Consider the following 22,869-nt stretch of genomic DNA (forward strand, 5'->3'; position numbering starts at 1 on the left):
ACTTTCTAAAAAACACAAAGCAGGCCGGGCGCAGTGGCTCACTCCTATAGAGTCCCAGCACTTTGGGAGGCAGAGGCGGGCGGATCACCTGAGGTCGGGAGTTTGACACCAGCCTAGCCAACACAGTGAAACCCCATCTCTACTAAAAATAAAAAAATTAGCCAGACATGGTGGCTGGTACCTGTAGTCTCAGCTACTTGGGAGGCTGAGGCGGGAGGATCGTTTGAACCTGGAAGGCAGAGGTTGCAGTGAGCCCAGATCACGCCACTGCACTCCACTCCAGCCTGAGCAACAGAGGGACCTCAAAAAAGAAAAAAAAGCAGTTAAATTATAATAGTTGCAGTGAGACCACTTTCAAACTTATACTTCTTTTGGTATCAAATATAATATTCAAAGTAGTAAAACCAATGGCTGTTTTTTAAAAAAGATTTTATGCTTTTCAACACTGAACACATGGATTTCCTGTAAATGATCAATTTGGGCTTCATTGACTAATGGTAACAATCCTCATTAATCCAGAAAACACTTAAATCTCTCTACATTTGTATCCCCAGTTGTGTGTGTGTGTGTTTATGTGTGTGTGTGTTTGTTTTTAAGCTTGACGTCAGGTATAGTTTTGTTTGGGGAAGAAAGAAACAGACCCATAAGATTCTTAATTAAGACATTATTATCGTTTTTTTTGTTTGTTTTTCAGTTCGGGGTACATGTGCAGAATGTGCACGTTTGTTACATAGGTAAACGTGTGCCATGGTGGCTTGCTGCACCATCAACCTATCACCTAAGTATTAAGCCTCTCTGCCCCCTTCTGTCCCCTGCCCCAGGCCCCAATGTGTGTTGTTCCCCTCCCTGTGTACATGTGTTCTCATAGAACATTATTATCTTTTGATTAATTTGTCAAGTTGGCCTGAGCTGGTTTGGTTAGGAGGTGAAATGTTTATGTAGCTGTCCTTGGTCTTCTTCCTGTCCGTCAGTCTCTTCCAGTTTGATCTCAAATTCATTTCTATAAAACTTAATATCTCCTGTAAAGGATTCAGATTTCATAGTAACAGATTACTAAAAATGCACATGTTTAGTTGTTACTGCCTTTGGATACTTTCTGATAAAGTTGAGCTTTGTCGTTAATCAGCTTTTCCACTGGGGCATGGAAGATATGGCACTGCCAAGCCCTCCCGGAGCATAGCCTAATCATGGCAAGTTTTAACTATTGATGAAACCATTTTGCTTTCATCAAAAGCAAAGCCATTCACACAGTATTTAGCAAAGACCCTCGGGCTCTGCTAGGTTCTTGTTTACTGTTAAAACAGTTTAAAGGCAGGGTCTTAATCACTTAAAATACTCCCAGAAGGGAAAGTAATATTTTAAAGGATTCACAAATCCTTTAAACATGGAAAAAGAATGTCCCTGTTCCTCTCCCTTTCCCCAAGTCCTCAACATGTGAAAAATAGAGGATAAGTAAAGAGATTTAACGCCGGACCCGAGGCCCTGCGGAGCAGTTACCTTCTACGGCAATGTCAAGGATGGATGGTGCGAGTGTCGCTGGGGCAGCTGGGGTTCTGGTTCTTACTCCGTGGGAATATGGCCCTGAGCCCGACTGGGCTGGGGCTTAGACAGGTGACACGGCAGAGCGGGTGGGCAGGCGCGGCCTCCGTGATTGGCCGGCGGAGGGGGCGGTGTAGGACCCAGGGAGGGTAGAGGACTCCCAGCGCCATGGCCGCAGCCGCCCGGGCCCGGGTCGCACACTTGCTGAGGCAACTGCAACGCGCAGCGTGAGTGCGGGGCCGGCGGGCGGGCAGGGGACCGCAGGATGCCACTGTGCCCACGCAGCCCCTTGGGTGTGACCCGCTCGGATCCTGCGTAGTCTTCTCCGCTTGCTTTCAAGAATTCAGGGAAAGGGATACCGCCCTGAACTCCCACCTCGCGCCAGGCGGAACAACCAGGTCACAGAGTGCGCGATGCAGCCTCGCAGGGCGCAGTGAGGCAGTCTTTACTCTGTCTACCGTTAAGGAAACTGAGGCCCAGAGAGGACCTGGTCCCACATCGTAGCAGGCAGTGGAGAGCTTGGCATGGTGGCCAAGACAAATTCATGTATGCAGTTGATACATATTTATTGGACATATATTACGTGCCAAAAACTATTCTAGGTTCTGGGGATACAAAGATGAAAGGCTCTGGAGCAGTTTGAGGTCTAGTGGGGAATGGGATGAGGGGACGAGGCTAAAACCGGCCACAGCAGACTGGGTGTAGAAGGGAAGGATGGATGTGAGAAGTCACAGAGTCACACTCCTTGGCACGTACAGGGGAGTCAGGGTTTCAATATTATGACACGCCTGACTCCCTGCAGAAATGCGAGGTACATCCTGGTCACCTGACAAATACTTGCTGACCATGCAAGTGCATAAGTCTGTCTGGGAAACATGGAAAAGTTTGAGCTCACAGGTGGAGATCAGTAGGAGGAAAGGCGAGGGACTGGAGAGGAATGTCAGGCAGAGAGAAGAGCAACACCAGCGATGGAGATGCAGTCCCAGGACACAAAAGTCAAGTAGACCTACCTTCATAGGAGAAGACAGCTGATAAAAGACCATGAATAAGAATATAGCTAATACCATGAGCCAGGCAGTGTCCTACACACTTTGAATGGACTATCAGTATAATAGTAACTCTAATCCTTTCAGTGACCCTGTGACATACGGTATTGTCATCCTCATAGATACGGAAATAAAGGCATGGGGAAGAATTTGTCCAGCGTCACACAGCTAAGCAAATGGCACAGTCATAATTTGAACCCAGATACTCTGGCTTCCCAGTCCTTGTTCTCAGGCCTGTACTAAGGAATTTGAATTGTGTCCTGTAGATAATGGAAAGCCATTGAACAGTATTTCTCACCATGAAACATTGATACCTTAAAGTGTCCCATAACAAAAGAATTCCATGGCCAAATAAGTTTGGGAAGCTCCTTACTGCTGTATTGCCCTCTTGGAGAATCAAAGTATACATTAGACATGCAGGGCGCTAAGAAGCTACAAAAAAAAACTAAAGCTGTGTTGAAATTTTTGGTTTTAAACCTGTGTCATAGTATTCTTTGTCACACAACACCATTCATATCCCATGGAATCAGTCTCACACACAGAATGTTTTTGGAACGGTTGCATGAGAAGGGAGTGTGGCATAATCAGAACTGTGTTAGCGCATTCTGGTGGAAATGTGAAGAGGAAGGACTAGAGGTCATTGTCCTACTCCAGTCTAAAGATAATGGCTTCATGCACGGAAAGGCAGTTCCTTGGGTAGATAGAAATGTTGAGAGGTTGGTTAGAATCCACAGGATTTTGTATCTGAATAGTTAAGAGTTGAGATTTCTGGCTTGGGCACCAAGTAAACAGTGGGGTCATTTACCAAGGCAGGGACTGTAGGAGGGTTAGTGTTAGGAGGAAGATGGCAACTTCAGTCTAGGGCATTTTGAGTTGAGCATGCTTCTGGTACATTCAGATGGAGACCCTCAGTAGGTGATTGAAAGCATTGTTCTGGGGCTCAAGAGTGAGTTGGGAACACATCCATCCATGTGTACAGAGGACAGTTGAAGCCTTAGCAAAACTCTAACCTAGAAGGAAACAGCTGAGGGTGAATTCCTGGGGAGCAGCACTGTCACAGCAGGAGTAGCAAGATGGTGCTTTCTTCTGCACGTGCTTATTTTTCTAATAGGGTAAACATTCTAAAAGTGGGAGATTTCCGATGAAAATCCTGGAAAATTGGAAAGTGACATCATTGGGCCCATGTTTCATCAGGGAAAAGTGGTCTAGGGCATGGGGTGATGTGTGGCCACCTCTATTGGGCAGAGCATGCACTCTGGGCTTCTGCCCAATGCATTCCATAGAGCAGCTGCGCTGACAACTGAATGGAGGGGAAAGAACCAGCACTGAAGAAGACAGAGGCAAGGTGTGGCCTGGCCAGAGAGGTTGTGGGAATGCCCTGGAGGGCAAGAGTCATATTCTCTCTCCAGATGTGCAGCCCTTAGCTAGGCAGGGTGGCGGGTGCCTGTGGTCCCAGCTACTCAGGAGGCTGAGGCAGGAGAATCACTTGAACCTGGGAGATGTAGTTTGTAGTGAGCAGAGATCAAGCCGCTTCATTCCAGCCTGGGCTACAAAGCAAGACTCCGTCTCAAAAAAAAAAAAAAAAAAAAAAGATGTGCAGTGCAGCCCTGCTTTGGCTATGTTCTCTCTGGGGTACAGCAGGGAACAAAACAACCTAACCATGCCATGCATGGGGCACAGGGGACAGATGACAAACTAGTTAGTAAAATTGAGAGTACATTAGCTGTTGACAGTTATTAAAGATAACATAAAGTGGACTGGAACATTGAAGGAAGGGATGCAATTTTTGAGGTGTTCAGAGCAGCCCTCACTGTGTTAGTTTCCTACAGCTGTTGTAACAAATTATCATGAACCTGGTGGTTTAACACACATTTATCTTCTTAACAGTTCCAGAGGTCGGAAGTCCAAAATTAGTTTTACTAGGCTGAAGCCAAGGTGTGAGCAGAGCCACACTCCATCCTGAGTAAGGCTCAGAGGTGCCGCAGAATCCACTTACTTGCTTTTTTCCAGCTTCTGGATCTGTACCTTCGGTTCCTTAGCTTGTGGCCCCTTCGTCCATCTTCACAGCTGGCACCCATCTTGCTTCAGTGCTCACATTTCTGTCTTTTGGGTCAAATCTCCCTTTGTCTCCCTTTTATAAGGATATGAGTGATTGCATTTAGGGCCCACACAGATCATCCAGGATAATCTCCCCATCTCAAGATTTTTTTTTTTTTTTTGAGACAGTCTTGATGTCACTTAGGATGGGGTGCAGTGATGTGATCACGGCTCACTGCAATCTTGAATTTCTGGCCTCCTCAAAGATCCTCCCACCTTAGCCTCCCAAGTAGCTGGGACTACAGGGCACACCATCATGCTCAGCTAATTTTATTTTTTGTAGAGATGGAGTCTCACTATGTCTCCCAGGCTGTTCTTGAACTCCTGGCCTCAAGCAGTCCTCCCACCTCAGCCTCCCAAAGTGCTAGGATTACAGGTATGCGCCACAACACCTGGCAAGATTCTTTTTTTTTTTGAGATGGAGTCTTGCTCTGTCGCCCAGGCTGGAGTACAGTAGTGTGATCTTGGCACACTGCAACCTCCACCTCCTGGGTCTGAGCGATTCTCCTGCCTTAGCCTGCCAAGTAGCTGGGACTACAGGCACACACCACCACACCCGGCTAATTTTTGTACTTTTAGTAGATACGGGGTTTTGCCATGTTAGCCAGGCTGGTCTTGAACTCCTGACCTCAGGTGATCCGCCCGCCTTGGCCTCCCAAAGTGCTGGGATTATAGGTGTGAACCACTTCGCCCAGCCAGGATTCTTAATCATATCTGCAAAGTTCCTCTTACCATATAGGGTAACATTCACAGATTCAGGATTAGAACCTTATCTTCAGGAGCGACTACTCAGCTGACCACACTCACTGAGAAGGTAATGGTTGCAGAAAGACCAGTGGATGGAGAAAGCAAACCCTGTGGCTTTCAGGGAAGGTACACAGAGGTGAAGCATACCTGGGTATAGAGCAGAGTGAATAGGGGGGAGATGGGAGTGTGGGGCCAAGGGTGACCCCAAGATTTTCTGGCGTGAACAACTGGAAGGATGAAATTGCCATTCGATGGGGATGGGGAAGGCTGTGGGAAAAGCAGGCTTGAGAGAACACCAGGAGCTTAGTCTTCCATAGGGAAAATGTTGACACTTCATAGACTTCCAAGCAGAGATGCCAAGTGGGCAGGTGAAGCTGGAGTTCAGGAGAGATGCCCAAGCCAGAAAGATAAATTCGGAAGTCATCAGCATCAAAGGTATTTGAGACCATGAGACCAGGGGAGGTCACTAAGAGACTGAGTGTGGAAAGAAAAGAAAATGTTCCAGGACTGATCCCTGAGCCCTCCAGCGTTTGGAGTCAAAAATCATGAAAAGAAATGAAGCTAAGAGCAGCCAGTGTGGTGAGAAGAAAACTGAGTGGTGCCCTGGAAGCCAGGGAAGAACATGTTTCCAGGAAGGAGGGAGTGATCAGGAGAATGCCGCTGACACATCAGGTACCGTGAGGACAGAACTGAACTGAGCAGGGTGGTTAGCTGGGTAGAGGGCACTAGTGAGCTGGGAAGTTGGTCAGTTGAGTCGGGATAAAAGGTGAAGGCAGGAGGTTCCAGAGGGAATGGGAGAAGATAAATCAGAAGAATGAGTATAGCCCGCTGAAGGGAAGGAGAGAGGTAAAAGTGGGAGTGGGAGAGGAAAGAGGAACAAGAGGTTTCTGGTTTTGTTATATAAGATGGAGGAAATGTGCTTATGAATAAGCTTAAAAAAAATGCTGGTTGCTGATGGATAATGTCTAACAGGAAGGGAGATTTTGATGATTTAGAGGAGAGAAGGGAGAGCTGCTGGCAGTCCTTGAGTAGATGAGAGGGGATGCGATTTAGGGAATGGGAGACAGATTGGCTTTTGCTGAGAGTGTGGCTAAGAGGTAATCAGCGATATCAAGAGGGAAGCCAGAATAATGGGGCCAGAGCCAGGAGGGTAGGTAGCCTCACTCTGCTTCTCTGAAGGAGTCCAAAGAAGCCTATTAGTGCCTTCAGGCCATCCTAAGAAGGCAGGAACCCATGGCCCAGTTCCCCCACTCCAGTTCAGGCCCTCTGTCTTGGCATGCCAGGAAAAGAGAGGAGAGGGTCATGGGAATGAAAATGTCTACATTCACTTATTTATTCATTTACTCCCTCATTTAATCAGTACAAAAGACTTACTTTGTGCCTGGCACTTACTTGGTGCTAGCCACAGGGGATAAAGTTGTGAGAAACAGTAGATCCTACTTGGGCATCACTAAACTCACAATCCACAGGCAGACAGAAGCAGGAAAACAGCATCAGTGTGGTACATTTTAACGTGAAGGGAGGCTCCAGAAAGGGTGTCTCTCTGCAGCCTTAGGCCTCAGGGAAGGCTGCCCAGGGGAACTGACAGGAAAGAACAAAAGTTATCCAGAAAAAGGGAAGGAAAGTATGTTGCAGGCAGAGAAAATAATAAGGGCGAAGTTCCGGAGGAGAGAGAGAGACTGTGGCTCATGCAAGGAAAAGAAAGAAGTTAATTTTTCTGGGAACCCAAACCCAGAGATGGAGTGAGTTAAGGGGCCAGTCAGGCAGGGGCAGGCCTGAACTTTATATAAGAGCCGTGGGGAGCCATTGAAGCAGCTTTCAACAAGGGTGTGACATTCATTGGAAATAGGCCCTGACTACAGTGTGAGGAATAGAGGTGGCAGAGGCGGAGCCATGAGAAGCCGGTTGGGAATTTGGTAGTCATCCACATGAGAGGTGATACTGGAACCAGAGAGTGGCAGGGTCCCAGGAAAAGTGGGTAGAGTTGGGTAGAGACATGTTTGAGGCCCTGGTGCATAATGAGCTCTAAAGGGTGAGGGAGGAGGAAGGGTCAGAATGGCTGAAGGCAGCCCAGGACAGAACCTAACATTTAAGGAATAGGCAGAGTGAAAAAGGAGCCAGTAAAAGAACAATTAGAGGAAGCCTAGGCAAGTAGGGCTATTGGAAGCCAGGAAAAAGTTCCACCTGCCCAAAAAGGTGTGACCATGCGTTTTATGCTACTAGAGTGAGATGCTACCAGGTCTGAGAAGTGAGGACACAGCCGGACAGCTGGACTTGCAGACACAGCAGCCTGATTTCAGGGGCCAAGGAATGTGTCCGAGACCCAGAAGCGAAGCCAGCAAATGTAGGTCGGGAGGAGAGAGAGGGAGAGTGAGCCCGCCAGAGGGGATAGGAGGTGGAAAAGTTTCAGGCGCAAAACTCTTCAATAGGCTGAAAAAGATTGAGTGAGGGGGAGAACTAGGAAATACAGGACAGGTAGAGGTCCCGAGAAAGCAAGAGGGGACAGGATACAAATCGCGAGTAAGAAGTGGAAATAATGAATCGAGATAGCCTCAGAGCTTGGGGAAGAAAAAAAAAGGGGGGGGTGGGGGGTGGGGAGGAAGCAAGTGCTCCCAGGAGCGTTCACTTTGGAAAGCTTTGAGTTTGGATGTTTTTTTTTTTTCCTTCCCTCTACCTCACTTTTCTTGTCCTTGGAGGATGTAAGCAGGGAAAGTCCTCCAACCAAAGCCCACCGTGAAGGGACACGCCTGGCCTGGCCCGCGTCCTCTTCCCCGGCGCGCGGCGGGGACCACTAGATGGCGGCCGCGACTCGCGCCAGCGCTCACTCGCCCCCTGGTCTGCTTTGACTTCACAGTTCCAATTTTTGAGATCTGGACGGCCACTGAGATCAACCCTTTTCCTTCTCCCCAACCTTCCCCCTCGGGTGTTTTAATTCCAGATTTGAATTTTTGGCGGGGAGGAGGAAGTGATGCACTCAAGTATCTACCGAGACCCAACCACTGGACAAGGTTCTTTGCGCAACCCAACGAAACATAAAACCGTCTTCCCAGCCTCGATCAGAGAGGGAGCAGGAGAAAGAGAAGCCAGAGGAGGGACTGGGACTGTCCAAGAAATAGGAGACAACCAGGACAGGAAGGGAGACCAGAGCCAGGGGAGGGAGAGTTTCCAAAGAGGAGGACGTGGGAAATCGGTAGAGAAACCGACTGAGAGAAGTGAGATGCGGTGGCGGCCTTGGAGCGCGGGATGCGCCGGGTGTGCGCGCTGCTGGGGGCGCTGGGGAGCCGCGCGGCGGGGATGGAGGAGCGCTCAGAGCCCGGGGCTGCAACTGGGTAGAGAAAGATGGGGACCAGGGAGGTCTTTGGGTCCAGGAAGGTTTCCTGGAGGCTCGGATCTAGAGCCTGCTTGAAGAAAAATTAGCCACCTTGAAGACGCTGGGAAATATACAAGACAAGTTCCCAGCATAGGGTAGTAAGTAAGAAGAGGCGCACGGGTAAAGTTAACCTTGGGTCGATTTGGAGACCAGGGACCCTAACCCAGCTCCTAACCCAGCAAGAGCTGAGGCCTCATGGAGACCAGGGACCCCCATCTTAAACTTGCATGTACCCCCAGAGCGTTTATCTCAGCTGCCCGCAGGCATTTGATAGGAATTGCTTGAGTAAATGAATCCATGAAAGAATAATGCTACAGCGCTGGGAAGACGCTGAGTCAACTTTTTGTCCATCGTTATTTCCGGGTCTCTATGTATTTTTTCTGTTGTACGGTGTCTGCCAAGAACTACCAGTTTGATAGCATCTTAGCACTAGACTGCAATCTGAGTTAGCTTAAGGCTTTTCATTTTTGGTCTTTATTTTCACCTTTGGTTTTTGTTTTGTTGTTTTTTTTTTTGCTGTCGTTTTTATTTTCCCTAGGTGCCAGTGCCCAACTCATTCTCATACTTACTCCCAAGGTAATACTTCTGTATTTTTAAACTAGCCACAATTTTGGTTTCTGCATTTAACATTATAATACATTTGGATAGTGTATGTAAAGAAAACTAAGGCATGTGAGAACAAGGTCCATGAAAACAATTACCATTTCACTGTGAAATTGATAACATGTAACTCTATATAAAGTTAGCTGAATGTACACTACTAATCACGTGTTTGTCTCAAATATATATTTAATGCTACTTATAACGCTTTTCTCTTTTAATTACTTGCCAAGTCTAAAAATGCACAGATAGGATTTTAAGAATGTCTGAGTTCGTCAAACAGAATTAATCAAGATGAAGTCTTTGGAAGGTTCTAAAACATCTCTAAAAACTAGAGGTTAAAGAACAAGGTGGTTCTTAGAAAGAAAAACAAAACTTGTTTGTATCAATCTTTAAAATAATATTGCATTTAAAATAATATTGTATTTCCTAATACTTAAAAATAATAACAAAGTTTCAGTTTCCACAACATCTTAATCACTACCAAACACCAAACACTGTGGTCCACAGAGCAGCAGGAAACTCAACATAGTTTCAGCATGTCCTTAGAATGTCACATGGATTACTGACACAGCCACCGATTTTGTCTCTTCTAAGGTCAGATCTAAACATTAAGGCAAGAGTTGGAAAGGAAGGAGGCTGACCATCCAGGATCCTAAGCAGAAACCCACAGAGAAGCCGGCTGGGGAGTTAGAGAGAGTAACGGACCAAAGGCTTTCTCTTGCCCAAGGAGTGACTTACCCTTCAGGACAAGCCAAGGGACCTCCCTGTCCATCATTAACTGCCATCTATGAGGCAGAAACATGTCCAGCTTTTAAGGCCCTTCTGAACATATACAGAATTTTGTCTTCAGCTGATTTTCTCGAATTCTTAGTTGGTTTCAACAATTAATTTCCTATTTGAGGGAATAAAATTAATACTTTACAGAAAGATATTCTCATTATTTTCTAGGATCATATTTATGTCTTTATCTAAAATTTAATAACAGGAATAATATATTTTTATATACAGAGAGAGAGACAGGGTCACCCTCTGTCATCCAGGCTGGAGTACAGTGGTACAGTCGTAGCTTACTGTACCCTCAAACTCCTGGGCTCAAGCAATCCTACCACCTCGGCCTCCCACAATGTTGGGATTATAGGCTTGAGCTCCTGCACCAGGACAGATTAATTTTTTTTAGGCCTAGAGGAATCAAATAAATTTGGGTTTTGGTTAAGGGTGCCTTTGCACTCAGGGAGCTGAAGGTAGATTGTTGTCTAGTTCTTATCTATTTTCCTTAAAAAAGAAAAAGCATAGTGAAAATTGTTCTGTAGACTTTATCTTATGACTGACCAGTATTGATACAAATAAGTAGATAAAAACAAGGATAAAAATCTTTAATTAGGTCCCATTCATTGTTCCAATATGACAGAAAATCATTTTTACCATAATTAAAACCTAATCCTTTGCAAGGAAATAGCACCTTATAAAAATGTTTATTAGGCCAGGCACGGTGGCTCACGCCTGTAATCCTAGGACTTCGGGAGGCCGAGGTGGGTGGGTAACAAGGTCAGCATGGTGAAACTAAAAATACAAAAATAAGCTGGGCATGATGGTGCGCGCCTGTAGTCCCAGCTACTAGGGAGGCTGAGGCAGAAGAATCCCTTGAACCTGGGAGGCAAAGGTTGCAGTGAGCTGAGATCCCGCCACTGCACTCCAGCCTGGGTGATGGAGCGAAACTCCATCTCAAAAAAAAAAAAAAAAAATAGTTTGAACCTGGGAAGTGGAGGTTGCAGTGAGCCAAGATCCCGCCACTGCACTCTAGCCTGGGTGACAGAACGAAACTCCATCTCAAAAAACAAAAAAGTTTATTAAATTTCACCAAGATAAATATGTTTTTTATATGCATAAGCTTGAGAAATGTAAATATCTTACTGTGGTAAGTTATCCCTATGAATTAAAAAAATTAATTCAAACAAGTTATCACAGTTGCTATAAGAAGTGTAAGCAAGTCTCTAATTCATGAACTTACTAGTAGTTGTTTTCTAATAGTAACCCAACTCTAGACTAGGGGATTTTTTTCTAGAGGATGTTACACATTATATTTTCAAACTCGTATTTTAATTATAATGGAGGAAATGTTTTATTGTTTTCACAAATTTAGCCTCAAGTTAGCATTACATTCTTTTTTTTTTTTTTTTTTTTTTTGAGACCAGGTCTCACTCTGTTGCCCAGGCTGGAGTGCAGTGGCATGATCTCGGCTCACTGCAACCTCCGCCTCTTGGGTTCAAGCTGTTCTCCTGCCTCAGCCTCCGGAGCAGCTGGGACTACAGTTGCCCACCACCACGCCCGGCTAATTGTTTTTGCATTTTCAGTAGAGGCAGGGTTTCACCGTGTTAGCCAGGATGGTCTTGATCTCCTGACCTGGTAATCTGCCAGCCTCAACCTCCCAAAGTGCTGAGATTACAGGTGTGAGCCACCACGCCCGGCCACATTACATTCTATCTTAAAATGCAAGTATTGATTTTAATTTGATGTGCAACAGTGAAACCTGAAAACAATATATTTTCGGTAAGACTTCAAAGGAAATACTTATGTTCACTGCTGGATTTTACTATCAAATAACAATATTTATGCTTTATTTTAAAGACCCACTTTGATGCTAAATTTTACATTTCTAGCCCCTGGACTTTCACCTTCTGGGAAAACAACAGATTATGCCTTTGAGGTATATTCACTCAATCCATTATTTCTTTTATGAATGACCAGAAAAAATAAAACTAGAATATTTTGCTAATGAATTATTATTTTATTTTAAATCTACTACTAATTCATGTTCCATCATCTCTATTTGATCGGGCCATATTTAGCAAAGTACCTGGTTAGTATAATGGAATATAAACCTTCTGAGATCATGGCTAATGTCTAGAGTGCTGTCTTTGTACAGCCACTAAAATAGGATAAATTCCCAATTCTACAAATTCTGCTATATATATGTTATATGTTAAACCTTTAGTTTTATAATTATAACAATCCCAAACGAGGTCAAAGTAAAGTAACAATTCTGGTGCATTTTTGTCACACTGTAATTACATAACTACTTATAATTATTTGTTTAAGTCCCTGTCTCCTCCTTGTCCAGGATTTTTTTTTTTTTTTTTTTGAGACAGTCTCACTCTGTCACCCAGGAGTGCAGTGGTGTGATCTCAGCTCACTACAACCTTCGCCTCCTGGGTTCAAGCGAGTCTCCTGCCTCAGGCTCCTGACTAGCTGGGATTACAGGTGCATACCACCATGCCCAGCTAATTTTTGTATTTTTAGTAGAGACAGGGTTTTGCCATGTTGGCCAGGCTGGTCTCCAACTCCTGACCTCAGGTGATCCGACCACCTCAGCCTCTCAATGTGCCAGGATTACAGATGTGAGCCACTGCGCTCGGCTTCAGGAATTACTAATTAAAATGTCACCGGGGGCCCAACGGTTAACTTACAGATGACCAGGCTGGGTGATACCATGCTGAGCTCAATGAAGGCACAGGCCCCATCTAAGGTGTGACTCCACTCAACCTCATAAGATCACTGCCATATGCGAATGCATTCCCAGTTTGCTGGATTATTCAAGAGAAAGTGAAATTCAGATGGTCCTATTAAGTTTTTTAATCCTAATTTTTAAGAGTTATTAGTCAATTCAAAAAAAAAAAGAAATTTAAACATAACACAGATCAAACAAAACATATTTCAGGCCAAACATGACCCATCGTCCATCAGTGTAAAAGCCTTTCTCTCATCTGTAAACTTTATGAGGCCATGTGTCTCTTATTCATAGTTGAGTTACCAGAGCCTACACAGTGCCTGGAACATAGAAGACAGTAGCGTTGGCTGGGTGGCAGGTATGCAAGGGTGTGTGGATGAACAGAAAGTACAACATTTGAGAGTTATTTTATGGGTGGAGATAGAGGAAGGCAGGCATTTGAAGCTAAGGGAACAATTGAGAGTTTATGATGTGTTTGGGAAAAGACAAGTCATTCAAATGTGACAGGAGCTGAGGTTTGCTTAAGGAAGTGTGGTGTGTTCACACTTCTTTAAGTGAGACCAGATGGGAGATGACCTGGAAGACCATGCTAAGGAGTGTATACTCTGTGCTCTAGGCAACAGGAAACCATTTCAGGTTTTTAGAAATGGACTGGCCAACTCTCAAATACTCCCTACATCTAAACCTTTTTATTTTTTTCAGATGGCTGTTTCAAATATTAGATATGGAGCAGGAGTTACAAAGGAAGTGGGAATGGCAAGTATTCGAGACGTCTACAGTCTCCTACTGTAAATGTTATATATCTCATAAGACACATGCTGACAACAATCACGTCCTCTATTTTTAAAAATGTACAGTGTGAGTTTGCCAGAAGAGTCTATTGCAGTTCTAGTGCAGTTGAACCTAAGTTTTCTTGTAGGACCTACAAAACATGGGTGCTAAAAATGTGTGCTTGATGACAGACAAGAACCTTTCCCAGCTCCCTCCTGTGCAAGTAGCTATGGATTCCCTAGTGAAGAATGGCATCCCCTTTACAGTTTATGATAATGTGAGAGTGGAACCAACGGATGCAAGGTATTCTCGTATTGTTGTTATTGTTTCTTTACTTTAAGCAGAAGCTAACTGTTGATTAAAACTTGCCCCCAGCCTGGCGCAGTGGCTCATGCCTGTAACCCCAACACTTTGGGAGGCCAAAGCGGGCAGTTTGCTTGAGGTCGGGAGTTCAAGACAAGTCTGGCCAACATTGTGAAACCCTGTCTCTACTAAAAATACAAAAATTAGCCAGGCATAGTGACTGGCACTTGTAATCCCAGCTACTCGGGAAGCTGAGGTGGAAGAATCACTTGAACCCAGGAGGCATAGGTTGCAGTGAGTCAAGATCGTGCTACTGCACTGCAACCTGGGCGACAGAGTGAGACTCTCTCAAAAAAAAAAAACAAAAACAAAAACAAAAACAAAACCCACAAAACTTACTGCAAGCCTTAGTTAATGACATGGCAATTTATTTCTGAAAAATATAACGTAATGATTTTTATTTTCCCTTTCCAAGCTTCATGGAAGCTATTGAGTTTGCCCAAAAGGGAGCTTTTGATGCCTATGTTGCTGTCGGTGGCGGCTCTACCATGGACACCTGTAAGGCTGCTAATCTGTATGCATCCAGCCCTCATTCTGATTTCCTAGATTATGTCAGTGCCCCCATTGGCAAGGGAAAGCCTGTGTCTGTGCCTCTTAAGCCTCTGATTGCAGGTAAAGACTGTTTATTTCTTTGTTTTATTTTGCAGTTAGCAAAAGGTCTTAAGAAAGAGGCAAGCCAGTCCTTTTAACATATACATTTCTAAAGCTTTCTGGTTTGTTCATTTCAAATCAATGCCTTGATTGGAGACCAATCATTCATTTTAAAATTCTGATCTTCGTTATTGTATAGATAAAGACAATTTGGGTCAGTGGAAGGAAAGTTTGCAGATTTAAGCTATGGGGTCACCACGTGGAAAAGGGGGAAGGTCATCACTGACATATGATGAGATCCCTCTGTCAGCAGCTTTGTCCTCTAAACTGCTCTCTGTTTTGTTCTGTTTTGCCAGCCACTGTAGAGTTTAAGGAGAACATTAGCTGTTAATTTTCTGGTGTTGACTCAACCCTTTCTTCTACATAATGGCTCTTCAGCTGACCTCAGGCTTTGTCTGTTCCCTGGGACATGTGGCCAGCATGGCCCATCACTCTGGGTGACATCTGCTCTGTGGCTACCCAGGGCACAGACATACAAATCCAAATCAGAAAAGCTCATTTGTTCCACAGGGGACCTTGAGATTTTCTGGTCTTTTCTTCTCTGCCATTTTTATGGCTGCTAGCATATTACTATTTAAAGTTTTATAGCTAACATGCACTAGCTGGTAACTTGGACATATCCTCAGTTTAAAGTTTTGCCCTTTCTTCTCCCCTCTCCTGCCCATTGTGAAGAGGCCTTATGATGGGATGTGAGTAAGTCGATGGCAGATGAACTGCTGTGTTGTGAATGAGGGATCAGCAGGGAGCAGCATAATTGGTGTCTGGCAAATGGAACCCTCTGGTGAAACTGTGTCAGCATCACACAGAGGGGTGATTAGTAAAGTTTAGAAACTTGACAGAACCACAAAACCACGGAGCCCAGCAAAGGCAGAGCGTCACTGTGCTTGCTGCCAAGAGGGAATAAAGATGTCTTTTAGGGAGAGCAAATATGAGTTTTGTTACCAGAGGTGCCGGGCAGCCTGCATTGACCCAGCTGCAGCTGCTTAAGCTCTGGCCCCCAAGGAGCCTGAAGTTCCCAGAGCTCACTGCTATTAATACAGCACAGTCATCACACATGTGCATGACTAACATACATGTGTGTTAACAAAGACACAGAAATCATACGTGCATGTTAACACAGATACAGAGATCACATACATATTAAACACACATGTATGTTAATACAGACAGACGCCATACATATTAACACTCACATTTATGCAGAAGCAGGCAATATGCATATTAAACATGACCATGTTCATGCAGACACAGACATGCATATTAAACACACATGCGTGCTAAACATGCACGTATGTTAATGCAGACATGGACATCATACATGCATGCTAACACAGATACAGAGGTCACACATACATATTAAATATACATACATATTAATATAGACACAGACATTATGCATATTAAACAACATAGACATTCATCCAGCAGTCATGATACATGTCAAACATACAAGTGCATTAATGCAGGCACAGACATCAATGTACATGCTAAACATACATGCATGCCAATATAGATACAGACCTCATGCATGACTGTTAATGCAGATACAGACATCATACACATTGGACTTACATGCATGATAACACAGACACTGACATCCTACATGTTAGATTTACATACACGTTAATGCAGATATAGACATCATACATGTTAGGCTTCCATATATGTTAATTCATATACATCATGCAGACAAGAGGGTCAGCAAAGTTTCCTTCTCTAATTTTGTTCCTCAGTCCTAAGGCTGAATTAGGTATCTCCACTAACCTTTATTTAGATGCTTTATTAAAATTAATATTATTTTGTTCAAGTGCCAACTACCTCAGGAACCGGGAGTGAAACTACTGGGGTTGCCATTTTTGACTATGAACACTTGAAAGTAAAAACTGGTAAGAACTTTGCCCATAATTTTGAATTATCTCTCTTACCTTTCAACTCCACACTCTTCTTTAAATCCTAATATTTAAAAATCAAGCAGTTATGATACAGTTAGACTAAGCCCCAGTGTTCTATAGCAGAGTAAGGTGATGATAGTCAGCAACAATGTGTTGTATATTTCAGAGTAGCTAGAAGAGAGGACTTGAAATGTTCCCCAAAAGTACTCAGAGTGATGAATATCCCACGTAACCTGACTTGATCGTCACACATTCTATGTATGTAACCAATACTCACATGTACCCTATAAATATGTTAAATATTTTGTCTCAAGTTTAAAAAGAAAGGAAAAAAATCAAGGAGTCAAGGAAAGGGTATGTACATACACACATTTTCTTTCCTTTTCCAAGTACATATCAAAATATGAAACAATGTAATAAACTTCCTTTTGAGAATTACCACTGAAAGCATATTGAAATGCCATGAATCTTAATTGGCTATTCTCTGTCCAAGTTAGTGACTGTATATCAATGATAAATGACTGTTTCCTTTCTCTGATGTATTTTTTCCATTTTAAATCAACTTTATTGAGATGTGATTTTTGTATAATAAAATGCACACATTTTAAGAATCTGGTTTGATGAACCTTGACAAACATATATGCTCATGTAACCACCGCCCCAATCAAGATACAAAACATTTCCATCACTCCAGAAAGTTTCCTCATGCTACGTCCCAGCAATCCCTCCAGTCCTTTTTCCAGGTAACCTCTGTTCTGCTTTCTGTCGTCTTAGTCATTTTTATGCTGTCTTCTCTGTCGTGGACTCTTGGATAATGTGGTAGAAATGTCTCTCTTTTTAGTCTGGCTCAATATCTTACTTTCAGATCTTTGTAGCAGAATAAATTGACATTTAACTGCACATTTTTAGTAACTTTTCTTTTTAAAATTAAATTGCACTATCCTTTGACATTTCGTACGTTGACGATGATAATGGCCAACACTTACATTCTACCTCACAGTTTCTAAAGACTTTTACCTAATATTCTCCATTTGATCCCTATGACAGCTCAATGAGAGCTGGAGGCCCTGTGCTCTTATAGTCTAATCTTATAGAGAACTCAGAGAGTCTAAGTGACTTGCCCAAAGACACAAAGTAAGTTGCAGAGCGAGGACCAGTGGTGTACTAGTAAACTGGCTCTCTGGAATTTAATAATAAACAAGTAAACCCTGACTTGTAGTGTTGGCCCATTTCTGTGGTGTAAATATGCTCACCATGGCCAATGACATCACTCATCCAGGAGTTGGAAAGAGATGCATGCACGTGGCCCTTGGAAACCAGGAGGAGCCAGCTCCAGCACACCACTGAAAACCCCAGGCTTCTGATTCTAAATTACTTTTCACTGCTCCTTGCTGCCTCATGACATGAAAATGAACCTTTTCTCATATTTTTATTTTTAGGGTGATTTATTATCCCGAAGTCATTTACCTTCTTAAAATGATGCCCATGGCTTCAGCCTCTACTGAAAATCCTTATGTTTTAGGCATCGCTTCGAGAGCCATCAAACCCACACTGGGACTGATTGATCCTCTGCACACCCTCCACATGCCTGCCCGAGTGGTCGCCAACAGTGGCTTTGATGTGCTTTGGTAAGTGCTGGTGCTGCCTGGAGGGGCTTTTTTAGTACTGAGTCTATGGATAGTATTTTGTTGCTCAAAGCACATGCTAAGTATTCATTGATTAGCACCCCACAACACCCCCGGCTTTAGCTGTCATTACCCCCTGTCCTAAATCAAAACATTCAAGCTTTAGAGGTTGATGACTAGGTGACATCTGGTGTGGGCCACAAACCTGCTCTTCAGGATGGACCCCCCCAGCCACAACCAGGGCCACAGGGATGCCGCTAAGGGGGCAGTTGGAGCTGGTGTGTGGTGTCTCAGGGACACACCAGCTACCTTTATGGTCTCACTAACTAGGCAATGCCCAAGGCTTCATGTCATGGAAGAGGGCAGGGAACATAGCTAACGCCTCCAGAGCGCCCCCAGACCATGTACATTGTGTTAGCACCTCACATACATCGCCACTTCACTGCAGCTCTGTGTGATACAGGACCTTTGTTTTATTGAACAAGAAAAGTGGGTTTGAGATGTTTAGTGACTTGCCCATAGTCTTACTGTATGTTCCCTCGGCTTCAGCTGCGTTGTGCCAATGGCCCCCTAATCAGTATTTCTATCACAGACCTTGCTCCTGAGCTCCAGGCCTCATAAAGTCTCCACAGGCACTTCACATTCAGCATGTGCCAAATGACTCTCGTTCATCTATGTGCACGTGCACATTTTTTTCACATTTTAACACCTCCGAAATCAGGACATATCTTAAAATGTGTGGAGTCACAGTATGTTTTCATCCTCAGTGGTACGTATTTTAAAAACAGTGCAGGCTGGGCACAGTGGCTCACACCTGTATTCCCAGCACTTTGGGAGGCCAAGGTAGGAGGATCACTTGAGGCCAGGAGTTTGAGACCAACCTGAGCAACAAAGTGACACCTCGTCTCCACAAACAAAATTTTTTACAAATTAATCGAGCATGGTGGCACATGCCTGCACATCCCTGTACAGTGACTGTCACATCCTAAGTACTTGTATACTGCTTGTCACACGAGCGGGAGGTGACAGAGTCAGAACTCACATCCAGGTCCCTCAGGGCCACATTCTGCTTCCCTCACTATGTTATGCTGCCTGCCAAGAGACTGTAGAAAACTGTGTCTAACTCCATTCTGGTCAATATTGTCAGAACTTTGATGGGCTGTCTCCTAATAACATGGAAATGAGGGGAATGAGGTTATCCTTCCTAACTGTAAAGTGCATAATAAATACATCGCGACCCAAAGCAGTCACCCTTAAGTGGGTAACTCACAGGTCCAAAGACTTCACTGTCAATCAAAGTGGGGAGTGGGCTCAGAAGGCAGGAGAATAATGGCAGTTGCTCTTTCAAGTACTGCCCAAAGGAAAGAACACCTGGCCCGAGGAATCTGCCCTTAAGGCCCAGTGGCCTATTCTGAAGGTAGACAAGCCATGTATTAAATCTTCCAGATAACTCTCCTCATTAGGACTCCATGGACTTCTGATCATAAAGTGGCCATCCTACGGCTTGACTGTAGGGAGAGAAGGTGCCATCCTGAACGCTCAGATGTCTGCTCAACAGTTACGTTTCTTGTCATAAAGTATTAAGCTGACTTCCAGGCTTTACACATAGTTTCTGTGAGCTCAGCTCAGTGAGTCTACCCCTGAGAAACAAATCTGCACTTGGATTTGGGATCTAGATACAGTCTAGATGTGCTGCAAGACAGAGGAAACACTCTGACTACAGTGGCCTCACCGGCCACCCCAACTTCCCCATGTGGACACCTCGTTCTTGCATTATTCATACATTCCCTGCTTAGAACCACAAGACCTTCATATCCATCGACAAACTAATTTCCAAAACATTTTCTAATGATTTGTCCAAAAAACATTATCTGCTTCTCGTATGTAGAAGAGAGTAATTCCTCCATTCTAGGGAAAATGAAAGTTATACTTCGTGCAAAACATGGTGTCATCTCCCTTCACAGTCAAGTGAAAAGAGAGTGTCCCAGAAACACTACAGAGGCCTCCATGGGGAATTATACTGAAAACTATAATTCATGCAAACCATAGTTCAGGTTACACTGTGTTTCCAGTGCATCACTGATCTAGACGGTGATGTCTGTTCTCTTCTGCAGTTGATGAGCTAGAAGCCATGGCAGACCAGCAGGTGGAGGCAGCTTTGAAGCTTAGTTCTTGAAATAGCAAACTCTGAGTTTAGGGTACATGAGAGAAAAAGATCTGCTTTTTCTTCAGGCCAAGAATTAATAATAATAGTGAACACTAAGGTATACAATGTGCCAGGCAGTATTCTAAATACTTTACATGTGTCAACTCATCAAATTTTCACAGCCACATCACGAACCAGTACTATTATTTATCCCTGTCTTAGAGTCACAAGAAGGATACTGCCTCACACCAGGTCCACAGCAGAAATATCTAGCTCCAGGATTGACATCTGGGCAGCTGACCCCAAAGTCTCTGTTCTCACTCATTACACTGTAATTTTCATAGGAGTCTGGTGTAGCTATGACCCACCTTTGGTAATATGGTATTTGATCAATGCAAGGTATAAAATGGTAACTATCTTCCACAAGGAAGTCATTTTTTAGATTCAGTGCTTTTTTTGTGGCTCAGATATATAATTCAACACCATAAAAATGTATTGACACTAGAAAAGGTCCATATGTAATCTTATACATACTGTTCAATAATACTGTAATGCTGTTAATGTAAACTCAACTGTGTTAATTTATATTACAAGTAATGGCTGTTGTAGGCAAGAGGTGGGCTGGTAGAATGTACTGTGATCATCAGTGTTAGGTAATATATCCACCATGGGTTGAGTGCCAAACAGCTCTGAGACAGTTTGTCATCTAAATGGAGGGAAGGAGGAAGACCACGCTTTCCATCTGTGTATTTTCAATATTTCTTGTTAGCCATGCCCTGGAGTCATACACTGCCCTGCCCTACCACCTGCGGAGCCCCTGCCCTTCAAATCCCATCACACGGCCTGTGTACCAGGGCAGCAACCCAATCAGCGACCTTTGGGCTATCCACGCACTGCGGATCGTGGCTAAGTATCTGAAGAGGTATGTCACCCCAAAGGGGATAGAAATAGAACAGGAGGCCCACGTTCTGCCAGCATGTGAAACATGACATGCCTGAGCCTGAAATATCCTGAGCAGGTCTGTTCACCAGAAAAGCAGTCAGTGGATGTGCAGAAGCCCCAGACACCAGCAGCCTCTGGGGGGACCCAAGGGACAGGCAGATGAAAACTGGGTCCTTCAGTTCCTAAAAGGCAAAGACAGCCAGGGGACAAACTAGGAGCCAAGCTAGGATGAGGGGCAGTGTCCTTTGAGATTTGGCTCCCCAGGGCAGAAATGAGACCCACGCTGGCAGATGTTGGCTATGCCCATCCAGGCCCCATCTGAAGACACACAGAATCCATCCATTGAGTTAACTCAAATGAACTAAACTTAAGAAATAAATATGGGCTGGGCACAATGACTCATATCAGTAATCCCAGCACTTTGGGAGGCCAAGGCAGGAGGATGGCTGCCTTGAGTTTGAGGTTGCAGTTAGCTATGATTGCACCACTGCACTGCAGCCTGGGTGACAGAGCAAGACCCTGTCTCAATTTAAAAAAGAAAAGAAAATAGTAGAGATTGCTGTCCCAGGAGATATAAAAGACAGAAAATGTAAAAAGATCCCTAAGAGACTGTGAAAGATTTATGAATACAAGTATATACATACATGTATAGCCACAGGCTACAGGAGAGCAAACAGCAATCAGCTCCTGAGAGAGCAAAGATATACTTAGGATGAAGGCTGATACCTGAGATATTAGGACATACTCAAAATCGGACTCACTTTTGTATTTATACGTAATGGACAGAACAGCCGCAGGTAGGCTAGGCCTAGACATGAGCACAATGCTTCCTCTGGCCTTAAGCTAGAAGCTCCACTGATAAAGGAGCCTTGGAATTGCATTTTGTAGCAGAGCAGCAGGAAGGAACCCAGTACTATTTCAGGTCTGTGGGGGGACTTCCAGGACAGCACAGCAGCACTTGACTAGGTCCAAGCAGACACACATCATGGGGAGCCAGTTTGTTTGACAGGGACAGAGGCTTGGCAGTGGCACAGCGGTGGGAGATAAGGAGAGACAGACAGAGGAAAGGCTGAAAACTCCATCATCTGCTACTTCACCTTGTCATTGGGGGAATAAGGAACTAACATGGGGTTTCGGAAAGAAGGCAGGAACACCCAACCATTCCACGTGAAAGGACCATTTCAAATGAAAGGAGAAGAAAAGGCTGTGCATTTTTATTTCGCAACAGGAACTCTTACACAAGGCAAAATTGCAAAAAAGCCCACATGAAAAGTAAGTTCCCTTGACAGTCTTCAGGCTTCTTCCCTGGGGCAAGGTTTTAGCAGTGAATGCAGGAAGGCTATGCACAGTCAGAAAGGAGCTTTTGAGAATTTACTTTTCCAAAGTGGCAGTGGGGACACCCAGAGCAAGCTAAGGCTCATTCAACAATAATATCCACTTCCACAATAATGTTAGCATAGAGGCGCAGCAACCACAGAGACCAAGAGGCCCCCAGTGGGTCCAATGGGAAGCAGTGTCTCAGAGAGAAAGAGCGCTGGCCTGGCCGGCAGGTAGCCCCGGGCATCTGAGAAT

General features: G+C 44.3%; 1 protein-coding gene across 6 annotated transcripts in view; it reads left to right on the forward strand.

The window, feature by feature from the left end:
• The first annotated feature begins 1,660 nt into the window (after positions 1 to 1,660).
• ADHFE1 (alcohol dehydrogenase iron containing 1) overlaps positions 1,661 to 22,869 on the forward strand; it is a 36,861-nt gene continuing 15,652 nt past the window's right edge. The window contains exons 1-9 of one of the 6 annotated variants that reach the window (XM_033202242.1): positions 1,661 to 1,766; positions 9,338 to 9,375; positions 12,060 to 12,106; positions 13,610 to 13,663; positions 13,827 to 13,981; positions 14,457 to 14,653; positions 16,501 to 16,578; positions 18,107 to 18,212; positions 21,125 to 21,277. In XM_033202242.1, coding sequence (XP_033058133.1) covers positions 1,708 to 1,766; positions 9,338 to 9,375; positions 12,060 to 12,106; positions 13,610 to 13,663; positions 13,827 to 13,981; positions 14,457 to 14,653; positions 16,501 to 16,578; positions 18,107 to 18,212; positions 21,125 to 21,277 — 887 coding nt within the window. In that variant the 5' untranslated portion in view covers positions 1,661 to 1,707. Of the gene's footprint in view, positions 2,086 to 5,344; positions 6,102 to 9,337; positions 9,376 to 12,059; positions 12,107 to 13,609; positions 13,664 to 13,826; positions 13,982 to 14,456; positions 14,654 to 16,500; positions 16,579 to 18,106; positions 18,213 to 21,124; positions 21,278 to 22,869 lie in introns of those variants that run through there. The other 5 variants (XM_033202243.1, XM_033202245.1, XM_033202244.1 and 2 more) reach the window with 5 other exon arrangements.

The sequence above is a fragment of the Trachypithecus francoisi genome, unplaced genomic scaffold, assembly GCF_009764315.1.
Source record: "Trachypithecus francoisi isolate TF-2019V2 unplaced genomic scaffold, Tfra_2.0 Lachesis_group7, whole genome shotgun sequence".
In the NCBI taxonomy this organism is placed as follows: Eukaryota; Metazoa; Chordata; class Mammalia; order Primates; family Cercopithecidae; genus Trachypithecus; species Trachypithecus francoisi.